We start from the raw sequence: 27,573 nt of genomic DNA on the forward strand, positions 1-27,573 counted from the left end.
CAAAGCTACTTATTGAACTTCTTTGTGGGCCACTTTTGCCTGTTCTACTTTGACTGTGCAGTACTAATCTGCTGTCTTCCATTTTATCGATGTAAAGACATCTGTATATCTTTGCACTTGTGTCACACATCAGTAGAGGGGTCTTTTTTGCTAAATTGAAAACCGGCTGTCAAGGCTCTGTACTGTGAGAGAGGTATGGTATCGAGCAATCGACACATACACAATGGATACAAGTTTCCAAGACCTTTTATTTATGAATTTGATTGGGATGGTAGAATTCCTAACTGGCCCTAACTCTACAATGGGAGTAATCTCGGCCATTAAATAACAAATACGACCACGCCAGTCTGGTCAAAATGAAAAGGCCTGTACTAAGAAAATCTAACCTTGCCCTCCTCTAGATAACAAATGTGTTGAGGGAATAAAAAAAGGAAAATGGTGTGTCAAAAAGAAATGTCAGAATGGCTTCAGCACCAACTCCCATCCCCAGGTTTAACCCTACGAGGTCTAGAGAGTCTCTTAATAAACAAAGGATCGGTGAGTGGCACAGTTATATCAGTTTTGCACACTTGGCTTACTGGTACAGTTCAATAGTTCATTCTTTGGTTTTCAACTTCTAGAAGTTCGATCACTTCCTTAGGGTTCACCCGCCTTGCCATCAATACCCAATTCATATGCTTTCAATTTCTTACAGTTCTGCGCAGGCTTCCCTCTGCCGGGCTTGAGCCTGTCTTGTTCTTTGTGGAGGTTCCCTTCCACACGTTTTATCTAAGATCTTTCACTACATAGACATCTGCATGACCACTTTGACCTCGTACCATTTTCTTTCAATTCATAATCTTTTCTTGCAGCACCAATACCTCTTGGTACTTGTAGTTATTATACTCTTTCACTTGCCTTCTTTGCCTTTTTCAAAGTTCTTTATATTTTACTTTTGTCCTATTGGCGTGTTTTACTTTTGCCCTCGTTCATATTTCACATATTTCATTTTTGTCTTATTTAACTTTCTTTCCTTTTGATCTCCACTTGTAATATCTTTCAAAAGTTCATAACATTTCACAGAGACTTTAGAATATGCGACTTCCTCTCGCTGGACCACTGTGCTACTCTATATCTTATTTTAACAATTGCTCTCTTCAATCGTGTTTCATCGGCACAAGCACAACATTCACCTTTCAAATCGCAGTCACTTTCCCTTTGACATCAACCAGACTTTTGTTGTGCTCGATAACTCACTGGTTGTGTTAAATGAATGTCTTTCATCTTTTCCTCGCAGCTCAAGACCGTTACCAATGCCTCCTCTGCTCCTCCCCAACTCTGCCGTTCACCAAGGAGGGTCGCAGGCCGTTTGTTACCTGGAACATTGAAGGTTTCTTTCCTCTGCTCGCTCGGCTCTGACTCTTTAAAACATTCAAAACACTCACAGCTTCCCGAAAGCTTGGAAATCTTGCCTGCCTTTCTCTCGATCCTTTTAATTGCTAACCAGACGTTGGCCTTCCAACTCCTACAGCCTGGTTCGCATCAGTCTCGGAAGAGCTGTTCCTTCTCGTACCCAGCCTCGCTCAAAGTGTGTCTGTGCGCAGCCACATTTTATTTTCGCAGGGAGACTTAACAAGTGGCAGTTGTACATTATTAGAGCTGCGTGCATGACTTTGCCTGGCCTCATTACACAAATACACATTACACAAATAACCATGCTCACGCTGACCGATAGTCCTAGGGTGTTTATTGAATGAACTTGATAGAGCAGTTGGAATGGCTGTAGGTTCCTAAAAAGGGGTCTTTAGGGCTTAAGGATTCTTGGGAGGCGTGGGGGCTTGGCACTAGGGCGGTCCCTCTCTCTCTCTCACTCTCAACTTGTCCACTTCCAAAACCCAGGTGTCCGTACGGAGAGGTAAGTAGCTAGCGCCAGGTGAACCTGACTGTCTCTTGTTCTTTTTAAGACTGAGTGTGGCTTCCCTAAGGCGTTGGCTACATGATTCTCTAGTGGTCTTCTAACTCCCCTCTCCTAGCCCCGCTTAGTGTTCATAGGGAATTAGGGATGGTGCCTTCTTTCACCTGTCGTCTTTCTTTCTCTCTTTCACACGCGCAATCTCTCTTGGCCCTCTTTTACACTGGAGCCCAACCTGTTTTCTTCCCAGCACTCCATTATACCTCCACGCTTTGATGTTACCTCTCCACCTGCTACTCAATGCGTACACTGTCGCTACCTCTTACTACCTTTTGTTATTGTGCTCTCCACCCTGCTTCCTCCTACCTCAGTACTGCACAGTCTGCTGCGGTGCAATTTTGGCTTCCAGCGTTCTTCTCTGCTCTGTCAGTCGCAGTTCCTGTGGCAAGGCCACTGTGGCTTTTTCGGGTAAGTAGGAGCGGGGAGGGGGCCTGCCCACACTCGTCTGAGCACCCAGGTGGCTGAGGGGGCCGTGCCTACAGCCCCATCACACCCGCTTGCTAGGCCTTCATTGCTACATACATGATGCCTATAAGCAATATTGCTGCGATCAGAATGTTTGCAATGTAGTCGATCTCATCCGCTATTAACTGCATTCTGATGGGCATCAAGAGGTCTATCCTGAACACGAGGTAATAAAGCTCATCGACGCAGACCGAGGGCTGCACTAGGCGTTATGCACACTGAAGACAGAGTTAAAGGCCGGCCCACAGCAAGGGTGTTTAATAAGACTCACAGGCCCAAAATGCCCGGGTATGGCCTGGGGTCGGGTTTGTAAAGTTATTATAACCAGTTTTACTCTGTTATTATTTTCAAAGGCAATTCCATGTGACTGCCCAGGCTGATTTAGTCTATTATTCCGACTGGGCAGTCGCATGGAATTCTGTGTGTTCTTTCTGCGCTGCCAGTAGCATTGGAATACGCAGTTATGAAAAATCTGCAGGCTATGGAAACCATTTAAGGGTAATTACCGGCCCGCAAGCCAGAGCCTAAGCAGAAAGCAGCGCACCAGGGATCAGCTCGGGCTGCAAATAACTTTTTCTTTTTTGTTTTCACGGAAGAACCAGGCTCTGCACTTATTGCACGAGCCCAATCTCCCAGTAAAACAAAAAAACAAGATTGTCCCTGCCGTAGTAATCGAACAGGGACTACTTCCATGGTGGGCGCTGAGGATGGGAGAAAGCCTTTGGGCCGGAGCACAAAGCGCTGGTCCAGCAGGTAAGTGGGGAGGGAGGGGTGTAGGAAAAGAGTGCGATATGTCTCGCTAGGGTGGAGGGAGGGTGGGGTTGTGGGGAAGCCACCCCCACAACCAAGATGGTGCCACCTGGGGATGGGCTTTGGGTGGCTGGAAAATATGGGCGGTACGCTGCATTTCAGCCACCTGATTGGCTGAGTGCCCCTTCCATGTTGTGAATGAAGCTTTATAGACCTAGCCTGAGGACCATACCAGGAGTTATGGGCCATGAAAACCGATTGCTAGGGTGTTTAATGAGGTATAGGGCCTATAACTCCCAGTTCGGCCAGAGGGCTAGGTGTACGGCCTGGTCTACAAAGCTTTTAGTGCACCCCCTCGTAAATGAACAAAGAAAAAATAAGCAAGAAATATCAAAGTGAAGCTAAAAAAAAAAAAAAGTATTTTTATGGTACACGTGAACATTTGCAGCCTTTTCACCAGCAGCTGGAGATAGTTCAATGTTTTTTGCCTCCTCATTGCTATCTTCATATTTTATCAATTCCACTATGCCGTTTTTTCCCAAACTGCCCCATGAGCATGTACAAGAAAGGGGCAAGGCTTCGTAAACATCTGTCCCATATGTGCCTGGTGTGGCCCGGCAAAGCATCGGGTTTGCAGTCCGGGGGCGATTTAGGGAAAGAGGTTGGGCCACGTCTGCCAGGTGCGCCCAGCAAAAAGTGTGGAGACTTGGGGTGGGCCATTCTAGTGCCCGGCCACGTCTGTCCGGTGCGGCCTGGGCTTTTTGGGGGAGAGATCGAGAGTGGTGCAGTTGGCGGGGCTGCTCCGAGAGTAGTGCTCCTTTGATAGAGTGCCAAACTGAGATCTTTGCTCGCCGCTCTGTGTGCGTCATTATGACATTGGCATCAATCTGCAAACTATACCAGCTCATGTGGTTTTCAGATTGGCCAATCACCACTGTGAGCCGCACCCTGTGGGTGCACTCATTGCATATATTTGTTCTTCAATTGTAAGTACATGGATTGTCTGGAATTAGAACACGAACGCTGACGCTAGCATATTTAGTTGCGCGACCCGTTGCACAAGAATAGAAGATTCAAGGGATTATCCCAGGAACGGTAGAGAGGAGGACATAGAGTTTTGAGAAAATAAGCAATTTAAGATTTGAGAAAGAATATAATGTCCCAATTTTGAAAAAGGCTGTGGGGCCGAAACCCGTGTCAACATAGAGGGCTAAATGATGAAATAAATGAATACACAAATCTACAACTCGAGTCCATTGACTTTAATTTGAAAGCTTGGCGCAACCAAGGAGTACAACAATTTTTGTCTAATATATACAACGGAGTGGGTTAATCTGTTATTTACTCCAGGAGTGCGACAGACAAAATCCATAAACAAAGGGTCGAATCGCGGGGGGGGATAGACATATAAACAAAAACAGAGGAATCTTGGTAACTCCAATCTATACCAGTTGTATGGTTTTCAGATTGGTCAATCGCCACTGAGAGTGGCACCATGCGTGTGCCCTCATTGACCATATATTTGTTCTTCAATTGTAACTACATGGATTGTCTGGAATTAGGGAGGTATATGCTGGAGGGATGTGAAGTTGCTAGAGGCTGAGAAAAGATGTCTACACTGTGGGCCCCAGTCCTTCAAGTCTGTTTTAGAAAATGAACAGCCCATTCGTTATGCTACACAACGATTTCAAAATGTGGAAATAAATGGCAACAATTACTTGAAATGTAAGGTTCAAGAAAAGAGGAATTTGATATCTGGCTTTTAATCTGCATGCATTGATTGATGGATTATTGCTTCCCCCAGGCAAATATTTCTAAGCATGAATTTTGTTACGCAATTGGTTTTTTGCTATGACATAAGGATCAGGATATTTTGCTAATTGTTAAAAAAAAAAATCTGACCCTAACGGTTACAATGAAAAAGGTCCTGTTTCTAATGAAAGGATAACTAATGGGAGGCATGCCTACTGTCCAAAGTAGAGGTTTTTAGCTCCAACTTTATCTCAAAGTGATTTCTGTATCTTTTCCCATTCCTACCGGTCCCCCATCTGTTCCCTTGTATTTCTGCAAAGCCTCCAAGCCCAAGGCTTTGTGGTGACTTCTCAGGTCTGCCTGAATAGAGCTGTAGCTCTGAGGTAGAAATATTCGGGGAGTTTGAAGCAGTCTCCAGGACACAATAGCAAGCCTACGTCAACTCTCCAGGTTTTGTGTGGACGTTATCCCACTCGCAACCGCTTTGCACTCCTACTCATTCTCAGTTTCAGGGTGACCACTCCTCCATGCACATACACACGCACACCGGCACCCCTCCATACCAAGAGCACACTTTCTGATGGCCAGTGCCTAGCACAGCAGCCAAGCCAATCGTGGCGGGTGAGGGAATGGGGAAGCTGGTGCTTTTTGCTGTTGCACACCTGGAGTTGAACATGGGATAGCAATTCTGCTACATGATGCTGCCTGTCCCTAGAAAGTGGCATGTGAGCAGCAGAAGGAAGAGGACCTGAGCAGAAGCCTCAACAGCTTCTCTGTTTCTGTGCGTCTACTGCTGTAGGTGGGAGGTGAGCAGTCTCACTGTGAGGTCATGTCTCCTCGCACTCAAACTCCTGCCTCCTACTAGACATGCAAAACTATACCTGTGCATATGTGGCTCTACCCGAGGTAAGGTGAATGTACTAAGCATATGATGCTTGTACAAGGGCATATATCATCAATACCTGCCCATGTGTGGCTCTATAAGGATATGTACAACTGTAACCTGGCATATGTGGTTTATCTGAGTGTATGGTGGCTGTGCCAGGATACATGAAGCTGGAAATGGCATAAAAAGCATTTGATGGCTGTGCCATTTCAGGTTGCAGACTTTTATGGGTGATGTAAGTGTGCTTTTGAGACCGATTCTTATAGCTATATGGCTGTATTTGGGTATGTGATGGCTGTAATGGGTATGCATGACTGCCCTTGGCATAAATGGTCAGTACCTGGGCATATCTGGCTGTCATTGATATATGATAGCTGTACCTATTCGTATAAAGTCTGCTGGATCTTGAAAAAGATGCCAGTGACTGCACATATGATGCTGCACACAGCCTATGGGATTGTGCCCTGCATATGATAGCTGTATCTGGGCATATGAAGCTGCACATGGTTTAAAGGGATTATACTTGAGCATGTGAAGCAGTATTTTATTTGTATATGTTTATTGTTGGTTTCTGTGGCACAAACCGCAATGCACACGTTGCTTTGTAGCACCCCAACTTGAGGGAGATGGAGAGCAAAGACAAAGAGGAGGCGAAACTAATTAAAGGCCCTTCAAGGTTTTTGGTACATTCAGACCAGTATACGTTTGGGGGGCATGGGGTGGGGGCGAAAAGTAGGCGATTAAACAACAGGAAGTGCAACACGACAAAAATGGGACTATAATTACAGGTAGGCAGACAACAACATTGCTGCTGCAGTGAAGACGGATAATCCAGCCAATAGCCAGTTAAATAACCACAAAGATTGCGCTGGACCTTAGGTTACAGCAAAATGGAAGGTGAAGGCTTGAGCGGGGAAAGAGACAGATCTGACACAGGTGGATCAGTCCTGCAGGAAGGACCGCTGTTAGGTTGTGATCCGCTTTAATGCTTTGCCTTGGATGCCATTCGAGTGCTGCAGTCTCTGCAGCAGGATTTGGTGGCGAACAGGGTCACCAGCATCCTTGAGGTCAAAGAAGAACAACACACCAGGAGCCTTTTGGTCTAGGGTGAACAAGAATACTTCCTTCATGTCAAGTCAGGTGGTTTCAGTGTTACGAGAGGTCTGGAAACCTGATTGGTTGGGTATAACACGGATGATGGATTCCTAATATTCAAGGAATTGTTGTGTGTGGTGAACCAGTAGAAGGAGTCAGGCTCGAGGTTATCATTTCAAGGGTCTTTATTTTAACTCAAAAGAACAATTCCTATCTGTCCCTATTGCTATGAGGGGGTTTCCCTGCCTACAAACTAAATTATGGTTGCTTGTCCGTTGTCAGAACCAAAAAGTAGTGCTCAGTCCAAATCCTACTCACTATCTGGTCCTATCACTTCAGAAAATACAAAATAAAAATGAGTCTGAGCCCGTAGCCTTCAAGCTCTTGCTTCATCCAGCCAATGTTAGTTTAATCTCGCCCAAAGTACTGGCCGTAGCATACATGTTTGTTCTTCCACAAAAGAAACGTATTTCAAGTCAAATTTAAAATTCCTCAGTAAAAATGCTAATCTTTACACAAACCAAATGTCTCAAATTCTTGAACGGGAGGTTTTATACCCTTATTCCGTTTCCGCCAAGTTGGACCATTTCTTCCCCCAGTAGTGTGCCTTGTACAGATTGATTTATCCCTGCAGGTTCCCGTGTAACAATGTATTTTATCTCTTTAGGACTCTCCAGGTCCTTCTGGATCTTTCCATTACTTATTTCTCGCCCTCTCTCTTCATATAACTCAGCTTGCCTCCCTCCCTATGGGCAACCCTGGTTCCTTCTCTTCCTTTGGGTGTGCCCCAGCGGGGTGGCGTCTCTGGTGCATAAGTGTCTTCTCTCCTTCTTCTGTCCGTCTGGGCAGTTTCAGTTATACTTGCACCTTGAGCGGAGGATTCGTTCTTCTATTGTTCCCTGGTCTCGTCGGTTCGGAGGCCTCGGACCCACCATGGTTGCTACGTGGTCCCGTCACCAGGTAAGTTGGTCCGTTTCCTGCCCATCTCAACAGTTTCTATTCTCTCCACACTACAAGCAGAGCATTTGTTCCTCCGTTGTCCCCTGGTCTCGGTTTGCGAGTTTCAGGGCCACCACGGCTGCAGCGTGGTCACGCCACTCGGTAAGACAGTTCTTCCCCTGCCTCTGTTTCCGTGCAAGCAATGTCACCCTTTCAGCGCTGGCCTTCCGGCATCTCGTTTTCCTCTTTCGTTCCCCGTGCTACTGTTGGCTTTGCAGTGTAGAGCGGCTCCGTCCTTCCAGGATGTTCTCACGTCAGAGGCTTGCCTCTGCATAGGATTCTTTCTCCTCCATTGAAGGTTCCTCGTACCTTTTATTCTCACCACCACCGTATTTCAAAGGGGCGTGTCGTTTTTTTGTCAGCTGCTGAGTTCAAGAGAATTCCAGCATTACCCTGAGCCAAAGATATGGAAGTAATGTTAATAGGGTTTGAATGCAAAACAGAAGCAACAGAAGTCTTTTCCACTCCCATATATTATGCAGAGACTGTATTCTTCCTAGGGAATTGTTTGTAGGAAAAGGAGTTCTTGTCCCCTAAAGGTAGTCACTTCCAGTGAAGTCCCAATTTCCTAGACCACTCAGGAAGGACTTGCTTAGTGGGCTCACCTCCCTAGCCTAACAGGGGGGTGGCTTCCACTAAACGAGAAGTGATGAATTCCATGAATTCATCACATGTCCCACAACTTAACAGTTTGCCTAGGAATGGTTTGTTTAGAATATCGAATTTGATATTTTCCATGATATTCTGGTCTGTAGAGTGTTTTTTCCAAAAGTGGGCTTATTGTGGAACATTTGGCATGGACCAGTTTATGGGGGAAATATTGGCCAGCTATTTGAGGGATGCGGCTGGCATACAGATATTTTCATTAATTGGAATTGTGGGACCAGGGTAAGTATTTTCAGAAGAAGCATTCATTTTGACACAGTCTTGGTGAGTAATTCAGCTGAGACGAGTCCTAAAGTGCTAACGGATCATGTCATGGTGGTTCTCAGTGGGTGGTCACATTCGGGCTGATTGGCAATGTTGTTGAGAATAGCTTTGACCTGGTAGAAGTTCTTTTGGCTGCTTAAATCCCATGTGAAGCTGTACATGTCTACAAGGACTGCCCAAGGGCATTGATGGCCATTGCTTGGCATTTGAGGCAGCATTTGTGACAACATTTCATTACCTGTACTCATGTAAAACTGTAACTGCTGTAACTTCCTATGTAAGAAAGGTGCCCAGATGCCTCTGGGTTAGGCGCGCTATATAATTAACAAAATAAATAAATGAATAACCTGGGGAACATGAGGCTGGGCCTGGCATATTAAGCTGTACAAGACATTTGCTGGATGTACCTGGAGATATGAGGCTGCACCTGGAATCATTTGCCTATCAATGGCCATACAAAGCTTCACCTGACATAGGATGCCTGTACCAGTGTATGTAGTGGCTGTACCTAGAGTTCTAATGCGTGTACTGAACCATATATTGTGATAGATGGCTTAAAGAACATTCCAATTCCAAGAGAAGGTTCAAGGGTTTTGATTGAATATTTAGGCAGAGCCATTCCTCACTCTTTCCTCTAGACGAAGCATTTTCCACCTTAGCCCAGGCGTCCTTATTTTCCAGGTTAGTATCTAGAGCTTGTTGACCCCTGCTACCTACTTTCTAACTGGCTGTCAACAAGGGCCTGAAGACAATCGCCTTATCTTTCTAAGCTCCCCCCAGGACCTTCTAAGCTGGGCCTACACTATCAATGTTGTTAGTTCTAAAGGGTTTTTAGGAGAATGCCTTTCACATACTCAACCTTCACTCTGCCTTTTCTTATCAAGTCCTGATGTTCCTTTCCCTGTCTCTCACTGATTTTCTGGTCTCCTCCTGCCACTCTCCTCTTTCCAACTCGTCCACGTTCTCGCCTCTCCTTTCCTGCCTGTGACCCTCCGATGCCTCTCTTTCTCTTTCTCTCCTATCATTCTCACTGCTACTGCTACCCCCTCTCCACACCACAACAACTCCTCCTGTCCACAGTACTACTACTCCACCCCACCTTCTACTCAGTCACCCTCCTTCCACTTTCACAACTACTTTCCATGCACACTCACCACACAGTAACATTTGGTCTCACCAACCACTTTTCTTCAGAATGCCTTCACACTCCAGTCCATCATCCTACCATCTGCAGATATCTTGGTCCGTCACCTCCTCGGACCTCACCTAAATAACCCATGCCTCTCTGTTTCCTGTTCCCCTTCTTATCCTCCCCTTCCTTATCCCATTGGTTTTCGGTTAGCATTTACAAAATAAAGAGGGCTAAGCCCTGCCCCTTTCTTACTTTCTTCTGCTTGGTGCCACTGTGCTGCAACCGTGGCGGCCGCAGCAGTGAATGTCTCGGTTTATGCTTTGATGCCCTGTTGCAGCAAATTCCCGGGTAACTATTGTGTAATTTAGTCTTGCTCCATGGCACAATGACACGAGCCTCTCTGAGGGGGCTTTGTCGCTGCTTCCAGAGTTTGGTGCGTGCTGCTGACTCTTGGTTGTATGCTGCATTCTACACTGTTTTGCGAATCTTCAGTATCTCTAATCATCGATTCTCTCTCTTCTTGCGATACCGAGATCTCTCCCGGCCTGGAGTCTCTGATGGGTTAAGCTGCTGTGGTTGGTCTCCTCTGGTTTTGGGAGCTTATGGTTGCCTGCCATGAGAACAATAAGACCAACCAGCATTTGTTTGCAGTGGTATGTGATGATGCAAGGTGGTACCACAAGGCATACATTAAGCAGTATCATCTGTCAGTATTTATTTTTTATTTAATTTTTTAAACCTTTTTATATGCATTTTCAACACAAAACATTACAAATAACCACTTAAACAACAACACACATCAAATCTCTAATGGCACTTTCAAGTTGGAGTCCATATTATTTCTTACGCCACTCTGTGTATTCCACCCAGGTGTGAATGGCCGACCTTCTCCCCCTTGACTCATTTCAGCTCGTAATCTCCGAGCTTCCTCCGTCGTCTGCTTAGTTCTCGATCCGGCCTCCTGACTCGCCTATGCTGTCTCTTTCATCGCTTCCGAACAGTTCCTGCACAAGTGTGTTCCATGCTAATATCTTAGCCCCACTGTTGTCTTCTCCCCTTTGCGTCGCTCTTGTCCACACTGATGTTTTGGCTATCGCCCATTTTGCAGGTCCACCCACCACCCCCCTATTGAGGGTCCCGTGCTTGTGTTCCACGCCATTGCTATGTGGGGTTTTGCCAGTATTGTCATCGGGTCTTTCATTTTTGCCAGGTGTGTTCTCTGCTTGTCTCTTCTTGGGAACAGGCCTAGTAGATAAGAAGCTGGCGACCACGCCTGCATTTGGATTCCCCACTTCAACACTCTTTCCTTGATAGTGTCCCAAAGTTTGTTATTCCCGGGCATGACCAGAACATATGCGCCATATCCACCAGCTCAGCCGCGCAGCGCGGGCAGCTCCGGGTCTGTCTATTCCCCATGCTCGACATTCTTTTCGGTGTCATATATACTCTGCGTATGAGATCGAGCTGCATCTGTCTGAACCTTGCGTTCTTGGACGCTTTCTTTGCATATCGGAGGGCCCTGTACCATTCCTCATCTGTGAAGGGTTTCTGGAGCTCTTACTCCCATTTTACCCGTGCTTGTAATTCTCTCGGGTGTTGGCTCCTAGTAGTTGTTCGTAAAGCCTGGACACTGCGTGTCGCTCCTCAGAAACGTCGTACCATGTATCTAGTGCCCCCCCTGTGTCATCCGCCTCAACTAGGGTCTCCCATCTCTTCCTCATCGTTCGGACCATATTATTATACAGTATGAATTGACCCTTGTGTATGCCCTGTTCTTCTACCAGGGTCTGGAAGTCCACCCAGTGTCCATTTTGCCACAGATCTCCTATTTGGGCGACTCGCGTATCCTCCCACTGTGTTCTGAACGTTGCCAGGTTTGCAATGCGGGCATCAACCAATCTCGCAAGAGGGATTTGCCTGGAGCAGGGTAACCTTACGTCTTGGATTTTCCATGCTCTTTTCCATAGGGCTCGGCCCAGCTTGACCATATTGGGGAGTGTTTTGGCTGAGGCCGTGTCTATCCACAGGGGAGCTCTCAAGTAATATCGCTGCAGCGACGGTCGAAATAGTATTGAATCTATGGATGTTTCATCGCCCAGCCACTGCACCACAAATTGAAGTTGAGCTGCCAAATAATACTGCTCGAGGTCTGGGAGCCTGATGCCCCCCCCATTCGTAGTCCCTTTGTAGTGCGGTCAGTGCTACCTTGTTTCTCCCTCCCCCCGACAGGAACTCCTTTGCCAGAATGACCCAGGGATGTTGTAAGTAATGTTGGTGAAATAATACAGGAGGCGGGGTAGGACCGTTATCTTCAACAGGGCCGCCCTCCCTATCATCCCAAAGGTAGTGTCCTCCAAAACTGCATCGCCTTCCCTATTTTATCCAGGGCCACCTGTGTATTTGCCTTATGCGTTTCTTTAGTGTTGTGATATATATCCACTCCTAGATATCTGAAAGTAAGTGGTGTCTATGTGAGGCCTAGATCCGGTAACCGCTCTGGTGTCTCGCATCTCAGGCCAGCCAAGGGGAACAACAAGGATTTCTCCTTGTTGATAGTGATTCCCGACAGCCTGCCAAATGCTCACAGGGCTTCGAGCAGGTCCAACAAGTGAGTCCGTGGGTTCTGGACATAAAGCAGCATATCGTCTGCATAGATTGATATCTGATGTACTTCCCCATCTATCACTATTCCTGTGCCCCTGTACTCGGCTCTTAGAAAGTCTGCAAATGGTTCCAGGGACAGGATATACAACATCGGGGACAGTGGCCATCCCTGCTTCGTACCCCCTGCTATACTCCACTCCTTCGAAACGTGTCTTCCCATCTTCACCCTCCCCTTTGGATCCTTGTATAAAAGCTTGATCCAACGTAGGAACCCTTCACCTATCCCAAAGTGGGCGAGCACTCCCACAAGCCATCCCAGTTCACCAAGACAAATGCTTTTATGGCATCCAATGATGCTACTGCGCTTTTCCCCCTCTTTCTGATTAGTGTTGTCTATGACGTAGTGGAGTCTGCAGAGAGTCCACGCTGTATTCCTTGCCGGTAAATACCCCGGTTGGCCACAGCCGCTGCGAGGATCTTGGAATCTTGGCTTATCAGGGAGATTGGTCTATAGGACCCGCACTCTAGAGGCGGTTTCCCTGGTATTGGTACTTTTACGGATTCCGACATGCTGCTCGGGAGCCTTCTCCTCTCGTATGACTCCTTCAGTGTCTCCATTAGTCTCGGGGCCAGAGTGTCCTTGTATTTCTTGTAGAATTCGCCTGGTAACCCATCGGGCCCCAGGGATTTACCAGTCTGGAGCTGGGCTATGACCGCTGATGGTTCTTCCACTGTGAGGGACGTATCTACCATTTGAGCTTGCTCCTCTGTTAGTTGGGGAAGTGTGATTTCCGCCAGAGCATCATCTATATCTCCCGCCTCTGCCTCCTGGACTCGGGAATATAGTTTCTCATAGAATCACGAGAAAACTGTATTAATGCCTTCCTGGGTCCTAATCACCTCCTCCTGTACATTTTTCATTGTGTTTATCAGCTCCTGCTTGCCCTCCTGTTTAGTTAGCCAGGCTAGGAGCCTGCTGGGCTTGTCTCACTCTGCATGTAGCCTGTGTATATATTTCCCATAATCCAGCTTCCCCAGCCTCTCCCAGATTGCCATACACTGCTGTCTCAAGGTAGTGAGATCTCCCAGTTCTTCTCCCATCTCGCCCGCTCGTGCTTCCGCCCTTTCCACCTCCCTTTTTACTCCCTCTAGTTCAGTCAAAATCTCTCCCCTGAGGGCTCCTATCTTCCCTATTGCCGCTCCTCTAACCACCACCTTGAGTGCCTCCCAGACTGTTACGGTGCTATCCACACTCCCCATGTTGTGCTCAAAATAATCGTCTATCATGCTCCGGATATGCTCCTGGAACTCCCCATCCAACAATGCTTCCGCCCTCAGTCTCCATGTGGGTATGGAGGCTCGCCTGTATATATGTACCCATGTCACCCCCAGCGGGGCATGGTCGGATAGTGTTTGTGCATGAATGTGTGCCCCGGTGAGTTCCCCCAGTGTCTCGCTGCCTGTGAACAGATAGTCTATTCGGATGAATGTCCCATGCGGGGCACTGTAGAGAGTGTATGCCCTACTACCCACATGTACCTTTCTCCAGATGTCTTCTAGCTCGAGCTGCTCCAATATCTTCCGTAGTGCTCTGGCCGGCGGCGCTGGTTTCTTATGCTTGGTGTCCGACCTATCCAGCCGGGGGTCCAATGTACAGTTGAAGTCGCCGGCCCAGATGATCGATGTGTCCCTATATGGGGCCAGCCGGGGTGTAAGTGTCCTGAAAAACTCTGTTGCATTGTGGTTGGGGGCATACGTATTCACCAGGCACACCTCCTGGTTCTTCAGCATTCCCAGTATGATCAGGACTCTGCCCTCCACGTCTCTTTCTTGTTTTATGAGTTGGAACGGAATCCCTGGAGCAATCCACGTCAAAACTCCCCTTGCGTAGTTGGTGTATGTTGAACTGTACATCTGGCCTCCCCACTTCTTGGCAACCTTGGCTTGTTTTTCCAACGTCAGGTGTGTCTCCTGCAGCATTGCAATATGGACCTTCGCCCTATTCAGCCAGGCGTAAACCCTCAGCCTCTTGACGTAGGCGTCTAATCCCCTGACGTTCCATGTGACTATGTTTAATACTTCCTGTTCCATGTGTTCGCTGAATCCAGCGGCCCGCTCATTCCCATGGGCACATGTGCTGCTGTTCTTCTTGTTTGGTGCTTCTGGGTCTTCCCCCACTTTCCCCAGCTCGCTGGGATGGTGTTGGTACCTCCCCACCTCAGGGGCCTCCTCCTGCATCTGTTCTGTATGGGCCCACATTCCCGGTGTGCCTCCCTGGTTCTCTGTATTTGGACGTTGTAGCTCTGATCGCTTTATCTTTTCTCCTCTGCCATATCTTTGTCGTTCAATGCTTCTTCCTCTACTTGTGCCTTCACCAATCCAAACTAACCACACAACTCCTAGAACTATAAACAAACGCCCAGCCCCCCCCCCACCTGCTCGGACTCCGCCCCATCACATACAGGTGGCAGTTTGACTCGCCTTATGATGGTGCTCCAAGGGGCGTATAAGGGTCACCCACCTTGCTCCTGGGGTTTAGTGTGGGGACAGTGGTCTGCCTCCCTCGGTCCGCCGTCTGGAGAGGGTACCCAGTGCCCTCAGTTGCTTTGATGGTGTGTTTGCGTGTCTCTTGTGCAGGCGGTCCTTCACCTTCCCCTAGCCGTTGGTGTTCGTTAAGCCCGCTGTGGGCCTTCTCCCTCATGGGGCCCGGCACTGGTCTTGCAGCGACCCCCCCCCCATCCTCCCCGATCACGTTGGCTGAGGCTGTGTCCCTTCTCTCGGCCAACTCTCGGCTGACCAGCGGCTTGCTCTGCTGTTATCTGCTGCCCCTCCGGTCTTCTCCGCAATGTCCGTTGGGCATCTCAGTGCCCCCTCTGCCTCTCTCTCCCACATGTTGTTTTTTTTTTTTGGTGGCACCCAGGGAGGTCCGCCTGCAAGCTAGTTTAATTGGTAAATGCTGTCTGGGCTGTGGCCCTCTGCGCATATCGCCTCCTCCTCTTCCCGTGTACCCAGTGCGCGGCTGTGCTCCGTCCGTTCCTCTCAGCGCTGGCAGTCTCACTGCTGATCCATCCGTCCAGGGTCCTTGTGCTGAGTCCTCCTGGGGAACCCATCATGCAGTTGCTGTCTCGCCCCGGCAGGCCTGGTCCCTCGTCTCCAGATTCTCTTTCACCTCGATTGATGTCAGCGCGAGGCCGGTGCAAGATCCCCAGAGAGCCACCAACCTCACGCCCTCCGACGTCCGGGTTCGGACGTCCCGCACTCCGCCTCTCTCCCCCACCTCACGGCTTGGGAGTCGCGGGTTCTCTTGGGTGTGCCTCGCTTGGCGTCCTCACCACAGGTCCTTCCTCTCATCCTCGGGTGGCGCTCCACAGTCAGCCTCCTCGAGTGTTCGCGTTCCGCCCACTGCTTGTGTTGGGGATCAGGCACATCTTTGTGGTTGCCCTCTCTCGCTGCCAGCCGGTGTTCGGCTCTTCTCCCGACTTCTGCGTCCCTCGCCCGGGGATGCTCCTTGCAGGGTTCACCGGCACCGGCGTCTGCCATTTTGCAAGGCGGCATGAGTCCGGGTCTCGTCGCAGGCTCGTCCCTTCCTTCTCTATCTCACCGTTCCGTGTCGGAGATTCCCCAGCCGCGCCTCAGCCCTTCCGACACCTTTCCTCCAAATTTCTGGAGTTATAGTTCGTGTTGTGTGCCAGCTTGTCGGATCGACTGTCCGGATTGTGCGGGAGCTCTGAAAAGCTTGTTTCTATCGCATGGCCACCAAGCCATGCCCCCTGTCAGTATTTATTTATTTTAGCATTTATAGAGTGCACTAAGCCCTGGGGCATCAACTTGACATAATAACAATCATTAACACAGCTTAACTGGTGCAGGATACAGTGTTGTGGCGTATGTATGGGAAGCATGTTTGGATATGAGGGAAACATCGATCACCTTTAGGACTCTTGGGAAACAAGCAGTGTTTCGATCTGCTTGCGGAATGCCCAATAGGAATATTCTAGTCTCAAGGATGGTGGGAGGGTGTTCCAGTTCTTGGCAGCGATTACTTGGAAGCTGCCTCCCCCGGCTTTTTGAAGTCGGAATCTTGGGTTGTTGGCGATTCGTGTGGGATGAATGGGTAGGTCTGGTGTCAGGAGGGTTTGGTAAATTTGGACGCAGGGTATCTTGGGGTAGAGTTTGAGATACATTTATGAGTTATGCCCAGTGTTTTGAAGCAGATGTACTCTTTGTTCGGTAGCCAATGTGCATTTCTTCTGGCTGCCGAGAGAGATTCTTTTTTTGCACTGTTCAGAGCTGCCCTTAGAGCATTGTTCTGTATGATTTTAAGCTTAAGGTTACTGACAGAGCTGCCTGTGAATAGGGCTTTACAGTAGTCTAATCTGGATCCTATCAGTCTCTTGCAATAGTGAGGCAGCTTTCTGAGGAGAGGAATGGTCTATAAGCATAGATAAGTGTAGTGTAGGCTGCTGATGAGGCAATGGCATTGACTTGCCTCGATATTGATAGAGTAGATTCTAGATATACAGAGATGGTTTTGACGCTGCTGGCTATCTGGATAGAGATGCCGTCGATGTTGAAAGATTTGTACGCCGGGTGTAGTTTGTTTAGGACAGGTAGTGAGCCAACTAAGAGCAGCTGAGTTTTGTCATCGTTGAGACAGAGCATATGTGTCATCATCCATGCTTGGATAGTTTGGTATGCTCGTCTCAACGAATCCGAGTCGGTGTGGTTGCCGCTGGTGATGGGTAGGAGTAGCTGTGTATCATTGGCATAGTTTGTGTAAGAAATTTCCAGGCCATCTAGTAGATCGAATAGCGGCTTAGTGAATATGTTGTACAGTGTGGGTGACACACATGAACCTTGGTCGACACCGCAAGCGACAGGGGTATGGGAATCTGAGGCAGAAGTAGAAAAGACTCTCATTGTTCTATTTGATAAGAAGGAAGAGATTCAGGTAGTAGCCTCAAGGGAGAAGTGGCCTGAGGAAGGGAGGTGCTGGCATAGTATTTAGTGATCCACCAAGTCAAAGGCGACTGAGAGGTCAAGCAGTAGGAAGAGGGCTAGTTTGCTAGCGTATGTTTGTTCATTACTAATCGGCTGGGTTTCCCTTAACACAGGGACCCACTAATCCAGCATTCTTCTTAACTAAAACATTTGTAAAAGAAATGCTTTCTTCAGCGTGCGAATCTTCCGCGGTCCAAGTACACCCATATATGAGTGGCAGACAGCATTTTGCAAACATGATTATTACACTACCAGCAATGATTTGTCTAAATAATTAGAGCATTCAGTTAACTATTGTATCACAACACTGTTATGGTTAGGGTAATTACAAAGGCAGCGTAGATTGTGAACATTTGTCTTTGGTTATACTTACCTTTGCCACATTAGCCTTAATAAGGACCCGTACAAGGTTGAAACACGTGTTGGTTTACGGGCAGTGGGAATATTTGAATAGGTTCACAGCCGCATTTTGTTTACCAATAAAGCATTTCTCCATCTACAGCGCAGTTCTGTACAAAACCTTATTTTGTTCACAGAAAGCTCAATGGGTTAAAGGCGAGCACAGCATTCATTATCTCCTTTGCTTTTAAAAGCGCCCAAGACCGGTGTGGGAGTGTTAATAATTGCAAACCAGCAGCAACCAGGATGATACTTTTCTTAAGCTAACTATACACTGGGCCTCATTACGACTCTGCCGCTAATGGGTTAACAGCGCCGTAAAAGGCTGCGGCGCCGTTAACCCATTAGCGCCTGATTACGAGGTCCCTTCGGGGGACCTGACCTTAACGGCTGGTCTACACCAGCCGTTAAAGTAGGGACCCGCAAAGGGACCTTGGTGCTAAGTACGGTTCCGCAATTTGCGGTACCGTACTTAGCGCCTTCCCCATTCCCATTGAGCTCTATGGGGCAAAAATGGGGAAGGGCCATGGAGGAAGGGGGAATTACCGGCCCGCCAACCTTGTAATGGGGTGGTAATTCCCCCTTTCTCCATGGCGGAGTGGGTAAGTTACTGACATCGACCATGGTGCTATTAGCACCATGGTTTTCCGCCTGGGTCGTAATGAGGCCCCCTGTTTTGCAAGCAGCAGTCTGTAGGCATCCTGCAGATGCATTCCTAAGAATGCAAGTTGTTACTTCACGCATAAAGTAGCACCCCATACCATGAGGCGAGGCTCTCCAAATTGTGCACCCAAACTTATGTCGGTCTTTACCTACCAGTAACTGCATATTTGATGAAGCAGCCTGTACCATGAGGTGTGGCTTTCCAAAGTGCGCACCCAAACCCATATGACCTCACTCTAATACCTGTTTTAAAATGAATGTAAATAATGTCTGTATCTTATGCAAGAAACCATTGTAACTAAATACCTATGCAAGCTACCAATGTAACCACCCTCCTTAAGCAAAAGCACCTAAATGCCTCTGGGTTAGGTGCGCTATACAAGTGCCAAAATAAATAAATAAAATACTGCATGGTCTCCACATTTTTCTTTAAAGTTCAGTTTAGGTTAGTTCATCCCAATCTCATGGTCTGAACTAGATTTAATTGTTTAGTGCAAGGCGCGTCATATTTGACAAACACGAGAGAGCGCTTTTGAATATGTTCATTATCATAAAGCCAAATGGAAAATCTAGTTCTGAGACCTGCTGATTTAAATATATCTCTGCAGCTGGCAATCCGGGAGCTGATCGCAAATTCGTTGACATTCTACCCTGAAAGTGATGGATGTTGGCAAATTGCCATTTTCCACCTAGTTGTAAATTTGCCCAGTTTTCTGCCTTCTACAGCGCCACCAGCTCTGTTTAGACACCAGCTTTGTCTTTCTTCTTGCAGAATAAATACACAAAGCCAACTAGATTTTTTCACAAAGTGACAATCAGTAGTTCCATCCGGTCTGTACATCACAGACCTACTGCAAAATCATGTACTATACTTGTATACCTCCTCATGGGTACACCTTTACCATCCTTTCCTCTTACTCTCTGGCCGGCCTCCCTTGGCCCTCGTCCTACCCCGACCTGCAAGGCCAAGAACCTCAGTGTCATCTTTGACTCCACACTTTCCTTCTCCGCACACATCTGACATCTCTAAAAAAGTCAAACTTCTTACTCCACCTCCTCAGAGGTACTCTGCCTTTCCTCTCCTTCCCCTGCAGCTCACTGTCTCTCAAGCTCAGGTTCTCTCCAGGTTGGACTACTGTAACAGCCTCTTTCTAAATCTACCTGCCTCCACTCTCCGCCTCTACAACTAATCCAGAACAGGACTGGGAGTCTTGTCCTTGGCCTCAAGCCCTGGGATTGTGTCTCTCCAGCTCTGAAATTCCTTCATTGGCTTCCAGTGGATGCAAGGATTACATTTAAAACTCTCTGGATTGTCCACAAGGCTTTCTGGGGCTTGGGTCCAAAATACCTTGAACTGTCCCTCCGCATATAACTCCCCTCTCGAGCCCTTCGCTCCTCTACCTCTAACTCCCTCAGTGTCAGTCGTTTTTCAAAGAAACGAGCTGGGGGCAATATCTCGGTCTTCGGCTGGGGCCTCCCTTTGGAACAGCCTACCAGCCACCTTGAAACTTGAGGAGAACCATCTCTGGTTCCGGAAGCACCTCAAGACCTTCCTCTTTGCTTCCACCTTTGCCCCTCTTCTCCCCTGCTGACCTGTTTTACTCTCTTGGCACTGTGCACCTGGACCCCCTCTGTCCTTTGGGTCCAGTTACCTGCTCACCCTGCCTCTCTCCTGCACTGCCTCCGGGCCTCTCATTGCACTGGGTTCTGTATCTGTACCCATACAGTCCCCCACTTTTCCTCTGCACTTATTAGATATACCCTATCTGACTAATCTTGCACTTGCCACTTGCTGGCTGCACTACCACTTTTTATTGTCTGTATTTATTCATTCATTTAACTTAATATTTTCTCTCCTCGCTTCTGCACTTTCCACTTCTCCCACTTCCACACACTTTCACCCTTTTCCCTTCTCCATGCACTTGCGCGTTCTTAATGTCACTGGGCCTAGTAAGAACGGTGTTTTTATTTTTTGTTCTCCCTTGTTCCCCTCCCTTTGCTTGGTCGCGCTCTGAAACACTTGTGTACGAGCGCGATATAAATAAAATATATCATATCATACTTGGGGCCCGATTCATGGAATATTTGCCCGGTTCAAAGTGAACATGCACTGCTGAAAAGTGACTTTGCACTGCCGACACAAACCCTGATTCATGGAACCGGGCAAAGTGTATTTTTGCCATGCAAAGTTCGAGCGAAGTCAGCGCATAAAATTACTTTGCCCGGACTTTGCACAGCAAAAATACACTTTGCACGGTTCCATGAATTAGCGTTTGTGTCAGCAGTGCAAAATCACTTTTCAGCAGTGCAAAGGTACTTTGATTCGGGCAAATATTCCATGAATCGGGCCCTTAGTCTTTAGTTCGCGCTTTACCCTTCGATTATGGCTGTATTATATATTAGCACCCGTGCAGAAGCGCTGGCAAAATGGGAGGCCGATAACACAGGCAGAACCCGCAAGTAACCGCCTCCATTCCTTTCCAGCCCTATGCACCCCCACCCACCCCCCGGCCATCATCTTGGTGACGGTGCCCCAGGTCGAGTCGCTACTGGCGTCCCTCACTTAGGCCACCAACTGGAGTCCTCCAGCCCACACCGCATGCCCCACTCACCACCTGTACCGCCACGAGGCGCCAAGCAGGCATGCATGAATCGAGCAAAAGCCTGCCTTTAAAAAAAACCAAAAATGATCGGAGCCTGTGGTGCTAATATAGATAAATATGTATTTTTTTATTTGTTTTTTTATAACGTGCCTAATACCATACCCGAGTTTGGTTCCTAAGAGTGGATCCGGGATTTGAACCTATGTTGCTCTGTGTGGTCTTGCTTCCAACACCAGCACGTTGCCCCTGTGCGATCCTCCGTTCACAAATTTCACTTTCGGGGGCCATCAGGCCTCAAATGCTGCACCCATGTCTACCTGTCTCAGGCTGGATGGCAGTTACTGCCTCTGTCCGCCCTTGAAAGCACGTTTATCACTACATTGAAATGTGTTGTGTTAATTAAAGGTAAGGGCCACCTTGTCCATCTGTAATCTAAAGTTGACAATTACCCTGCCTGTCACAACAACATACTCTGCACTTGATCTCAGCTCTGACGTCCTCCAACATTACAAACATTTTGATTCATGGACATTTCTAAACTTCCTACCCATCAAACAATGACTAAGACACAAAATATATGGGGACACTGTCCTGCACATAACCCACTGCATCCTGCATCCCGGGAGGATAGCTCAGCGGCAACGTGCTCGCCTTGGAAGCAAGACGACACAGCAACACAGGTTCGATCCCAGGGTCAGCGCTTAGAAACCTCTGGGTATTAAGCACGGTATAAATAACCTCACATATCATACTTAGCTGATCAGAGCATTGCACTGAAAACTGTCTGCTATCGGACCATTTTTATCAGATTTATTTTGTCTTTGTGTCCTTTCGTGCAAGTTAACTTTTACAGACCTTCATTTCACTAATGTCTTATTTCGGAAATACACAAAAATGTTATATTGTTTTTCAGTCTATCTATTTAGTACCAATAACATCTAGTTACATTAAAAATATTAGTAGAATATTGCTAATCAAATGCATTTGTTTGCTAATAAAGAGCAGTTTAATTAGCAATCTCTGCTAATTCATTTTAGAAAACTAATGTATTCCTTGTACCAATTAAGATACGAACATGCAACAGGGAAGAGGACAGCAATGGGGGTCCTCTTGATGCCACTGTCCTCCTCTGCAGTAGGACTGGCTCTGCATTCCATCCTATTAGACCTCCCACTGCAGGCTTAGAGGGCTTCCTATCCCCTAGTGTCATGGTCTGATTACTGGCCTTGGCGCATACGGTGTAAATGTACATGTAGTGTGGCAGTTCCAGCCCCATGACAACCAGGGCTTTTCTCAGGCATATAAAGATGTATCATGCATGTGGCTGCAGTCACTGTCTTCATGACGGTGGACACGATGGGGTGGCCGCCTGTACATAGGCATATGGAGTCTACACCTGGTGTACGATGACAATATACCTGGACTAGCATGTATGCATTGCTGGCATACAAATTGAAATAAATCAATATATACTTGACTATTTGTTTGTGAGTATTAACTTGTTTATATCTCCACAGGCATCTGAACAGAGATAACTAATGGAAGTTCAGCATCTTATTTAACAGACATCTATAAAAAAAAAGTCCCACATGTTGGTTTTTAGTATCTACTGTATGACACAGATGTTGAAGGAAGATCTGTTCTCATACCAAGCTGTTGAGTGTTACAGCCCCAATCCTTTTCTTTTCCCCGCAATGTCTGCCATCCCTTTCAAAGGTGTGTTAGGGGTTGTGGTTGGCAGTTACTCGAAGTATGTAATGTGTTCTTCTCTTTTGATATAGTTGTTTTTCCCTGACTCCCTTTTTATCAATTTCTGTATTGTAGAAGTTCATTGAGTTTGAAGATGCCCTGGAACAAGAGAAGAAGGACCTACAAATTTTGGTGGAAAACCTCGAGCTTCAGTCCCGGCAGCTTGAGCTGAAGACCAAAAACTATGTAGACCAGAGTGAGTAGTACAGCGCTGCGAGTAATGCTTACAAGAATCTCCCCCACCACTTTGTCATGCTGTCATGAGGTCATTAGGGTTGAATGCACATTTTTAGGCATGTTAATAACAGTTAACCCTTTGTAGGTATGTACACCAACTCTCTGGTAGATAAAAGCATTGAGTTCCTCACCACAGCAGCACATTTGATCTTATTTTTGGTGAATAGTTTTCTTTAAGAAACAGCCATCAAACTCTTGCATTTGATGGGGAAATCCCCAATCATGGCTTTCATGGCTTTCCGTGATTTGCTTAAAGATACCTGCATCAAGCTCATATTATTTTATGTGGATTCTTATTTTGTGGACTTGAGGACTCCATCTCAAAAATGTTCAATACAATCATTCCCTTTCCAAGCCTGCTGTTGTTTTGTATATTTCATGGGCGCGCCACTACATGTAACAGTTAACACTAACCTCTCAAAAACATAAATACGCCCATCACGTGTTCACTAAAAAAATCTTGGTCAAAAGAGCAGTCCCTCTGTATAAAATCTAATGTAAATGACTTATTGTCAAGAACATCCACCATCCAAGAACTCTGTGATCTTACTTGTATTCTCCTTTACGCTCAGTTTGACTCTTCTCTGTGACAGTCCTTACTTCTTGATGATGATTGTAAAGTCAAGAAACAAGCGTGAATCCCAATATTCCTCTCACTACTTACTCCAGGGTTGCCTGGTTCCTATCTGTCTGCGACTTCCAACAGCAATTTGCAGAAAACTATAAGCCTTAAGAATAAAACGGGGTCATTTTCCACGTTGCATGTTCCATCAGGCGGAATCTTTTTCTAACTGCCAACACGTGCATTTGCATTTTTCAGAGTTATTTGCCTGAGATATTTTGAGGCAAAAGGCAAGTGCCTCCAACAGCCTATGAATTACTCACTCTCTGTTCTTGACTTGAGGAACGTGTCCTCTTCTAATAGAAGCAAGGGGAGCTTTCTCCATTCAAAATGACCTCATCATTGGCCATGGTCAGGATGGCTACACAGATGAAATAATGGAGCTAGCTCATACCACCAAGGTCAGCTCTAACTCTCAGCAAAAGTGACACACTCCCTACCCCACTCCATGAATCACTATCGTAGTTATACTGGTGTCCCCTCAGTCCAACACTAAAACCAAGGGGAGAAGATGCTTTGCCATCATAATATCGGGAATGCCCACCCCGCAGAGCTCCAAAGCATTAAGTATATTCCTACTTTTGAGCTTAAACCGAAAACCCACTTGTTGAAGTATGATCAGTGGCACCAAGAGATTCCTGCAGGGATTCCTGCAGGGGTGAGCTATAACTCAAGGAATCAATGAATAATTTGACATTTTCTTTAAATGCCCACTTTTCAACCATTGCATGGTCACCAGCACGAAACAAGAAGGATTTGTAATAGTACACTATGTAGCGACCAGGCCTAACTCCATTAGGATGTTCTACAGTGGAGGATGTAGTTTGGAAATGATAACTACATGATCTGCACCCACATAAAATCAAGCATGATTGATCAAAGCATTAACACCTTTATTCTGATCTATGATCTATTGAGATTGCCCCTGGGAGGGAGGGTGTTGTGGCGAGAGTGCAGTATATTGACATGGTCTGATGTAGTGCCTCTGAGTTCTTTCCATCTGATCAACCCAGGTCCCCTTTGAGTTGATGCCTTTCCCCAAACCATGCACTGCTGGTGTGCAGCAGGGAACTCTCTGTCAGCTGACTGATGAACATGCCCAGACCAGGTATCGTTGCTGCCATGAGGGACCTCATATGGAAGCACTGGTACATGAAGCGCATGTCTGAAACCCAGAACAAAGTGGACGTGTGGCAGTGTTGTAACCTAGTGAGCGGATCGGTATTACCCAAATTGTTCGTTTACAATTGTTCGAATGAACAACTGACCGAATTTAAATGGTCACAATTGATCTTTTCTCAATTGACCGTGTGTATGTGTATATATATATATATATATAATATAGGGTTTTGGTTGGGTGTCGGGTTGCGGGTGGTTTCCCCCCGCATATATGTTACAATTGACCTTCACAATTCGCTCAATTGTGAAAAGGTCAATTGTCATTCGAACAGTTGTAATACGAACAATTTGTATACAACCAGCGGACCCACTTCCAGAAGATGAGCTTAGATGGGGCTGTAGCCTAGAGTGGGGACCTCAGCTCACTGCTGGGAGCACCCAGCAGAGGAGATATGATGACAGAGGTGCTGCAGGAAAGGTGAGGTGTGATCTGGTCCTGCCTCCTTTCTGGACATATCCTGGTATACTCTGCCTATGAGGTGAAGGGTGAAGGAAAGTGTGTCACACGCCAAAGACATTGGGGCGTGTGGTCTCGGTGGCAACTGGGCAGCCATTGAGGTTCCCAGCACGTCTCCTCCACGTTTCATTTTTGACGGACTAGCTTCTGCAGCCTCGGCCTCGAGAAGCCTTTTCCGTCCGTTTCACCCGGAAGCCTGCGCGTTGCAACCCATTCGCGTCAGGCTCTGGGTGAGACGCTTGCGAGTTTTCCTCGCTCCGTGTGTACTTCGTTTCGCTTGATATCTTTTCTTTGTTACTGGTTCCTTGCCCCTCTCCACGGCCCCCCCAGCTCGCTTTCTCGGCCGTGTTTCTCTCTCTCTTTTTCTTCTTGCCTGCCGCTTCTCCCCGCTCCAGTCATTTCCTCCTCTTTTCTTACCTTCCGTGTATTTAGCATTTACTGCTCTGCCCTCCCTGCTGTTTATTATTTTTTCCGGACCTTATTTCTGCAGACTCCAGTTCTTCCCATCCGTATATTGTGTGCTACAGGTTACGACTCCTGGCAACTCTCCAACTCAGAAGACAACTTCTTCCAGTACCTGCATAACACCTGCCCTGAGGGTTTTTTTTGTTGCGTCAGGCTTTTTCCCCCTAATTGTTTGTTCCGGAAGAGGGGCCCCCCAGACCTCTCTGCTCAAGTTCAGGGTGGCTTCCTTCCGGGGTAGACCTTATCCGCTAACAAAAAAAAAGGCCCTGTGGAAGAAGTGTCACGCTTTCACCTCGTCCCATCTCTCATACATCTAGGCCAGGCAACATTCATACTGCATCAGTCACTTTGCCCCCAACCTCATTACCCCTTACCCACGTTCGGGGAGTGACACGTGAGCGGGTTTGTCCCAGTGGCCGAGCGTTCCGCTCAGACAGGCACAGGGATTCCCCATTCATCTGCTGGCAGCTTCTGTGGCGTCTGCGGGATGCTGCGCGAGGGTAGGTGCCACGGCAATCACTGGGACGAATCCAGAGGTCACGTGGCACAACCCCGGGTCACGTGACGCGCTATTCCACTTCACTCGCGGATTTTGTGACGCGGGGGCAGTGACTATTTATGCAGTGAACTCCCGCGGCACCGCGCTTCACAGCTGTTCACTTCGGAGGACTCTGTACGGCGCTTTGGATACTTTGATTCACGGCTTTAGATCACGGACTGTTTTACGGACTTCTTGGATTACGCTCTCTGTCTAAACTGCCTGAATTGTTTACCCGACCTCGGATTGTTATTTGGACTGCCTCGGACTGCCCTATATGGATCTGTTTTTTCCTGCCTTCAAGCTCCATCAGCCTTTGTGATTCCAGCTCGCTTTCAGTCACTTCAGGCGGGGAGGTTGGGGTTCACGCCCAACCTGCTGTTCCTCCTTTCCCCTCTACCATTGAGGAGAGCCTGCTCACGTGTCATCTTCCACGGAACTACACCAAGCATAGGATATAGGGTCTCAACTACCCTTGTTTAGGTAAGCCCCTGTACTTATTAAGTTTCTCTTGTGTACTGTGCTCATTTGATTGCTAACCTAAGCTTTCCTTTGCAGCGGTCTTGGGGTTATCAACATTCCGTGGATCCGGACTTTGAGGACAACCCACCTGTGACCCAATGATCACATAGGGAGTGATCTTGTATTTTCTCTTTGTGGTACTTGGGGACGGAGGTTCCATACTCTTCACGACAATCAAGACACCTAACAAGAAGAAACTTGTGCAAACTGTGGATTCCGATACTTCAGGTGAGGAGGAGGCTGAGGGGTTGGACCGGGAAGAGGGTTTAACTTCTGCAAGCAGTGACAGATTGCAACGCCAAGAAAGGACCATGGCTTCCCCAGCACAGTTCCAGGAGCTCGTAACGGCAGACCAGGGGATGAACGTAGAGCTACAGAATATCAAGGCAGAAAATGCAGCTTTGAGGCAAATGGTATCGGCTCGAGAGCCCAGGGAAACTGATCTCCCCCCTATGGTCTTATCTTCTGGCAAATATGACGGATCTCCCAAACGACTTAAGGAATTTTTGGAATCCTGTGCAATTTCTTTGCCTTTTGTCCCCACACATTTGCCAGTGGTCTTACCAAGGTGGGG

The 27,573-nt window shown here is 47.4% G+C and overlaps 1 protein-coding gene across 12 annotated transcripts in view; it reads left to right on the forward strand.

The window, feature by feature from the left end:
- The window catches only part of MAPK8IP3 (mitogen-activated protein kinase 8 interacting protein 3), an 892,115-nt gene that overhangs the window by 212,904 nt on the left and 651,638 nt on the right, over nt 1-27,573 (forward strand). For all 12 annotated transcript variants that reach the window (XM_069646979.1, XM_069646985.1, XM_069646981.1 and 9 more), the window contains exon 2: nt 23,055-23,175. In XM_069646979.1, coding sequence (XP_069503080.1) covers nt 23,055-23,175 — 121 coding nt within the window. The remainder of the gene's footprint in view (nt 1-23,054; nt 23,176-27,573) is intronic.

This window comes from Ambystoma mexicanum, chromosome 2q (assembly GCF_040938575.1).
Source record: "Ambystoma mexicanum isolate Mex_15411 chromosome 2q, UKY_AmexF1_1, whole genome shotgun sequence".
Classification (NCBI taxonomy): domain Eukaryota; kingdom Metazoa; phylum Chordata; class Amphibia; order Caudata; family Ambystomatidae; genus Ambystoma; species Ambystoma mexicanum.